Below are 6,600 nucleotides of genomic sequence, written 5' to 3'. Positions count from 1 at the left end.
GTTTAGGAAAGGATTGAAAACTCAATTCATAAGATTCATGAAAGCTGCCGGGGCATTCGTTAGCCCAAAAAACATCACCAAAAATTCGAAGTGCCCATATCGAGTCCTGAAAGCTGTTTTTTGTATATCCTACTCCCTAATCATCAATTGGTGATACCCCGATCTCAAGTAAATCTTCGAGAAGTACTTAGCACCTTGCAACCGATCAAACAAGTGATCTATCCTCGACAACGGGTACTTGTTCTTGATGGTGAGCTTCTTGAGCTATCAATAGTCAATACATATTCTTAGTGACCCATCTTTCTTCATTACAAAGAGAACCGATGTGCCCCAAGGTGACACACTTGGCCGGATGAAACCTTTCTCTAGGAAATCCTTCAACTGCTCCTTTTGTTCCTTCAATTCTGCCGATGCCATTCTGTAGGGTGGAATAGATATAGGCTGCGTGTCTAGCATCACATTGATCCCAAAATCAATCTCCCTGTCTAGTGGGATACCAGGGAGCTCATCAGGGAAGACCTTTGGAAATTCATTCACAACTGGCACAAACTCAAGTGTAGGGACCTCAAGATCGGTGGCCATAACCCGAACCAAATGATAAATACACCCCTTGTTGATAATCTTCGCTGCCTTAAGGTAAAAAGTAAACCTACTCTTTGGCATGACATCATCCCCCTTCCACTCAATTACTTACTCATTTGGAAATTCAAACCTAATAGTTCTATTTTGGCAATCAAGCTTGGCATAACATGAGTGAAGCTAGTCCATCCCCATTATCATGTCAAAATATACAATCACCAATTCAACGAGATTGGCCGTGGTGTCTCGACCATGAACTATGACAATACAATTACTATAAACCTGCGTAGCCATAATAAACTCACTAACTGGAGTTCATGAAGATGTTCCGGTTCTATCACGAATCACATAGCAATATAAGGAGTGATATATGACAAGGTGGAACCAGGATCTATGAGAGTATACACATCAAGAGATTTGACAACCAACATACCTGTGACAACATCTGGAGAAGTCTCTGAACTCTTGCGACCCGCATAGCATAGAACCGGTTGGATCCTCCCGAACTCTATGCACCACTCTTTGCTTCCCCACGCCCTGCGGGTGATGGAGTGCCTCGAGCTGGAGGATGTGCCGTGGATGTAGTAGCTACAGAACTGGCTGCTTGTGCCATACCCCTACCCATATTCTAGGGACGATTGATAATCCCTCTGAATGTGACCTATAATACTGCACTTGTAGCATATGGGTAGGTCTATGTAGCATCCCCCTACATGCATCTTCCCACACCTAGGTCATGGGGGCCTACGCTGCTGCTCGAACCTCCTGCCAGGATGACCCTGCTGACTGGGCCCTGATGGCGGTGCACTGACCAAAGACTGAGCAAAGGACTATGGTGGTCCGGATGACCCTCCCCTAAATTCTGACCTTCCAAGAAAGTTATCTACAACCTTCAAATACGTTAGCCTACCTCGACACCACAACACCTCCAGTTCTTGGTAAAATTTTACGGGGCCTTATATGTGGCCTCCTCTTCTATTTAATTGGATGGAAATTCGAGTCCAAACTCAATTTGTGCATTGTTATCTCCGGTGGGATTCTTGTCATATATAAGTGCAACCAGGCAAAATAATCGGCATTAGCTTTCAAAAAATCATTGAGTTTTTTCCTGAGATCGAGGATTAACCCCGTGCCCATGTATACCTTTATATCCATCAAGTGCTCGAACAATATGACCTGTTCTAGTTCCTCGATTGTTGACTTGGTGGCATCAATGTCATCAGGTTCTACGAAGGATCTCTGGACCCTGAAGTTATCTTCCTCATCTGCTGTTGCCTTTCTCTTTGACCAATCCCTCACCTTTTGATGTCATGATCGCGGGTACCGGGATCACTTCCTCGACAATGAACATCTCCTTTGCGGCCGGTTGTTCCCCATAGACCCTTTTTATTCCACTTGGGGCTGGAAATTTCAACGATTGATGCAAGGTCGATGGTACCGCCCTCAGGCCGTGGACCCACGATCTCCCAAACAAGGCAATGTACCTCATATTAACTTTGATTACATAGAACTTCGTTTGCTGAGTGGTTCCGGCTGTGTTTACCGATACCCTTCGTTTTCTCGTATTCCATACTGAACTTGTTCAGTATTCGAACTACTGGTGCGATCCAATCCAACATCCCCATTTGTTCCACAACTCTCCATCGGATGATATTGGCTGAACAACCTGGATCAATTAACACACGCTTAACTCAAGATTTATTAATAAGTACAGATATTATCAGTGCATCATTGTGAGGTTGAATGATTCCCTCGGCGTCCTTATTACTAAAAGGGATATCTCCTTCCGGGATATAATCTCTAGTTTGTTTTTCTCTTGTGATAGAAACTTTGGTGCATTTTATCATTGGTCCTTGTGGAACGTCTACTCCTCCAATAATCATGTTAATCACATGTTGATGTTCTTCCTGCTCGATCTGCTTGTTGGCGTCCCTATTTTTTAAATGGTTTTTGGCCCGCTCACTTAGAAATTCTCGAAGATGCCCATTGTTGAATAGACGAGCCACGTCTTCCCTTAACTGTCGATAATCCTCTATTCTATTCCCGTGAGTACCATCATACTTACATATCAAATTGTGATCCCTCTGTGCAGGATCAGACTGGAGTGGCCTTGGACACTTAGTCTCCTTGATGAGACCGATGGCTGACACTATACTCGTTGCATCCATGTTGAAGTTATATTCTGATAGCAACCCTCGATTGTTTGGACCCTCATAATTTCTTCTATCATTCTTGGTCGGATGGCGACTGGGTCCATTTCTGTTTCTATCTAAGTTGTAAGGCTGGTATTGCTCTATTGGGATAAACCGACCCTGAGGGAGCCCTTAGTTGGTTGTCCTCGACTCTGATCTTTGATTGATACTTGTTGTGGACATCGGCTCAGGTAACCACTAGGTACTCTACCAAATTTTGCTTCAATTGCTGAGACGGGACTGAAATTTGGGGGATGAGCCCCAAAGTAAATGCCTGAACTGCCCAATCATCTGCGACCGGGGGTAGGTCCATCTGTTCCATCCGGAATCTTGACACGAATTCTCTAAGCATCTCGTTATCCCATTGCTTGACTTTGAACAGGTCTGATTTCCTTCTCTCAACTTTAATAACACTGGCATGGTCTTTAACGAAGGCATCTGCAAGCATAGCAAATGAATCAGTAGAATTTGGAGGTAAATTATGATACCATATCTTTGCTCCCTTGGATAAGGTTTTCCCGAATTTCTTTAGCAATACCGACTCGATCTCATCATCCTCGAGGTCTTTTCCCTTTATTGCACATGTGTAAGAGGTCACATGCTCGTTTGGATCTATGGTCCTATTGTATTTGGGAATATCGGGCATCCAAAACCTTTTTAGAATTGGCTTTGGTGTTGCGCTAGGGGGGGAAGGCTTCTAAATAAACATTTTGGAATCCGGTCCCTTCAATATCGGAGGATCTCCCGGGATCTAATCGACCTTTGAATTGTAAGTTTCCACTTTTTTGCCGTTCACCTCTATCTTTTTTTCGCTGGATTCCACTCGATTTGTCAGTGCTTCGAGCATTTTCATCACCTCGTAAGTTTACCCAGGTCCGGAGCCGTCGGGTTCTGTGACAATCCGCTCTTCCCTCCGAGTGTCTTCTCCAACCTGTTCGCATTCGGCCGCATTGTGTGCATAATTTTGAATCTGCAGTTGTAATATTGCAACTTGCTGTGCTTGCAACATATCAAATATCAAACGTAAGCTAACTTCAACGCCTCCCCATTCAGGTGCCTCACGAACCGATGGACGGGATGTCCCATGAACGTTGTTACCAGGATCAGTCTGTTGGTTGATGTTGATAGCAGCGTGTGAATTGGCATCGACTGGGTTAGGGATCGGTGTTGACGACCAATTTTGACCCTCCCTTTTAAATTAATTTATTTTTACTTAATGATTTGCAATAAATGTTTTGAAAATATTTTCTAATCAATAATACCTATTTTTATAAAAAATTATAATTAATTGTGTTGAAATTAATAATTTAGTATTATATAATTACAAGATATATCATACTTACTATTTTGAGACTATTAAAATAACCTTTATATACATTAAATAAGTTTTATAATTAATTTAATAAGTTATTCCTTAATTTTTAGTTAATTAGCCTACTATTTCAATAATTCAAAATTAATGTCATGATTAGGAAAATAAAGTATTTTTATAAATAATTAATTAATTATAGTAATTAGTAATGTATTTGATGATTATAATTTCTATTATATTTTATTGAAATTATTTAAGTTCATTTAAATTAATTATAAAGGGGTTAAAACCCAAAAAGGCTACAGTTGCAAATACCTAGTTACATACAAAATGAATATTCTTTAAATTATTTTTAGCCCAATACCCAAGCCCAAACAGATCTTACCCATTCCAAAAAACCCCATCTTATCCACCTTGGCAATCCACCCCTATCTCCACGAACCAATCAGAGCTTGCCACATCACCCATCTTATTCCCTCGCAAAATAAACACAGCACATCCCGACTGTTGATTCATATCATCAATGGACTATGGTTAATTTTGTTTTTCTATTTATTTTAAAAGCTCATCTTGTTTTATCCCCGCAGTTGGTTGGCCATCGATATTTCTCTATAAAATTAATTTTAAACGCCTAACTCTCAAAATAATCTGAGTCGTTGATCAAATGATCCAACGGCTCCCGTTCCGTCTCCCACTTTTATCCCTAGAGACGACCAGCCCCTCCCTCATACTCTAATTCATTTCTCCTTTGACCCAGCCTCCACCCTCTCCCCTTTCCTCCCTTTTCTATTCACTCCCATCACCATGCCTGTCATAAGAACCTTGCACAAATTCGGGCAAGGTATCAAATTACCTAGAGAATCATCCCTTCTGTCTCTCAAACCCACGATCCCCGCTGAACTCTTTCCCATTTCCGTCTTTAGGATTTAAATGCCCAAATCCGAAAAAACCCTAGATTTAGAATGAAACATCAAATCCCCGAATTTCTCTTATGTTATGTTAAATCGAAGCATGCATGGCTTCTTCTCAGTCTCATAATGAAGATTTTATACCCAGAGGTCAAATATAGTGACTTTTGGGTTCTTGGGCTTTGTCCGCTGATTTAGCCTTCAATGGTCGGCCTTCCCCACTTAGGTAAATTTTCTAATGATTTTCCCCTCTGATTTCTTCGATTTCACTTGTTTGCTTGCATCATCTGAGCTTCGTCACTCTCCACTATCATTTTTGAATCTGTTGAAACTCTAAGACATTGAATGACACTATAAATTGGAGCTTTCAATACTCTCACCTAACAGAGAAGAAATACACGAAAAATCAACATAATGCAAAGCTTTTAGTTTACAGTTTGAAAGGTCTGGGTTTTAATCGATTCCTTATCTCTCCCCTTTTCGGTTTTGAGTTTTCCTATTGTTTGAGCGTGAGTTCAGATTCTTAACGGCTAAAAACAAGAAGCTTTTGTTTGGTTTGCTGACCAAAAGAAGGTCAGTGAACCTCAATCTTTCTTCTCTTTTGATTGTTTATTTGGAAGCATGTTTGTTTTGTTATGTCTTGAAATGGATCTATCTCTAATAGGTTATTATTGATCATCTCTATATGTTTGTTGTTAATCAGTAACTAGTCACTGGACTCTAGAATTAGAAGTTCCTTAATATTCTAAAATTAGAGCCATGTACTAGTTAATTATTCTGGTAATCCTAATTAACATGTCTTTGCATGACTTGTATAGCTTTTGAGAATAACAAAGAACTTTCAAATGACCTAAATAGTTGTCTTAATCTTCTGGTGTTCGGTTGTAGCTCTCATTTGTGCTATGTTAGTTTGTCTTAGTATTGTTGGTATGATTCACTTGATATCTGGCCTAAGTGGATATGAATACATGATGTTATGTATAAGGCTGCCATTTAATCTAAGTATGGTAGTTTATAATGTTTGAGTCGTCTCCTTCTTCAATGTGTTCTTCTGTGGTTCTGTGACTTTAGAAAATCAGTGTAAGAACCTTCAGTCATATCCCATAACTGTTTTATCACATATGTGAACTTCACTGTATGGGACAAAGTCTCAAATTAACTAGATTAGGCTCTCATGAACCTCTGCACTTAGTTTGTCTGTTTCTATCTACTTAGTTCAAGTCATGCCTAGAAACCTGATTGAAATTTGCACCTACTATAGTTGAATACCATATGATGGAACCATGTGTTGCAGAACTTCATTATGAGAAACTAATCTACTTAGCTTAGAACTGAAATATGCTTTCCTAGTATAAACTTTCACTATTCAGGACCTGCTAGTAGGATTATTGAGGTTGATACACATGATAACTTCTATACTCCTTTGAACAACATGACTTACTTATTCTGAGTTTTTATATTAATGTGTTGTATGCTCTCATACTGTTAACTCTGATACTTAGTAAGGAGTGGAATGTTATTAGATTTCCTCTGAGTATATACATAACTAAGTACATGATCACAACTATCGATTTAAATAAGCATGAACCTGCTAGCAGGATTATTGAGG

General features: G+C 39.8%; 1 protein-coding gene across 1 annotated transcript; it reads right to left on the bottom strand.

Moving 5' to 3' along the window:
• Positions 1 to 2,270: 2,270 nt before the first annotated feature.
• LOC138892149 (uncharacterized) lies at positions 2,271 to 2,747 on the bottom strand. Its single transcript, XM_070175849.1, has one exon. It carries the CDS (start codon positions 2,745 to 2,747, stop codon positions 2,271 to 2,273), a length of 477 nt encoding a protein of 158 aa, XP_070031950.1.
• Between the last annotated feature and the right edge of the window lie 3,853 nt (positions 2,748 to 6,600).

This window comes from Nicotiana tomentosiformis, chromosome 5, assembly GCF_000390325.3.
Source record: "Nicotiana tomentosiformis chromosome 5, ASM39032v3, whole genome shotgun sequence".
Classification (NCBI taxonomy): Eukaryota; Viridiplantae; Streptophyta; class Magnoliopsida; order Solanales; family Solanaceae; genus Nicotiana; species Nicotiana tomentosiformis.
This window is presented reverse-complemented; position numbering and strand designations above follow the sequence as displayed.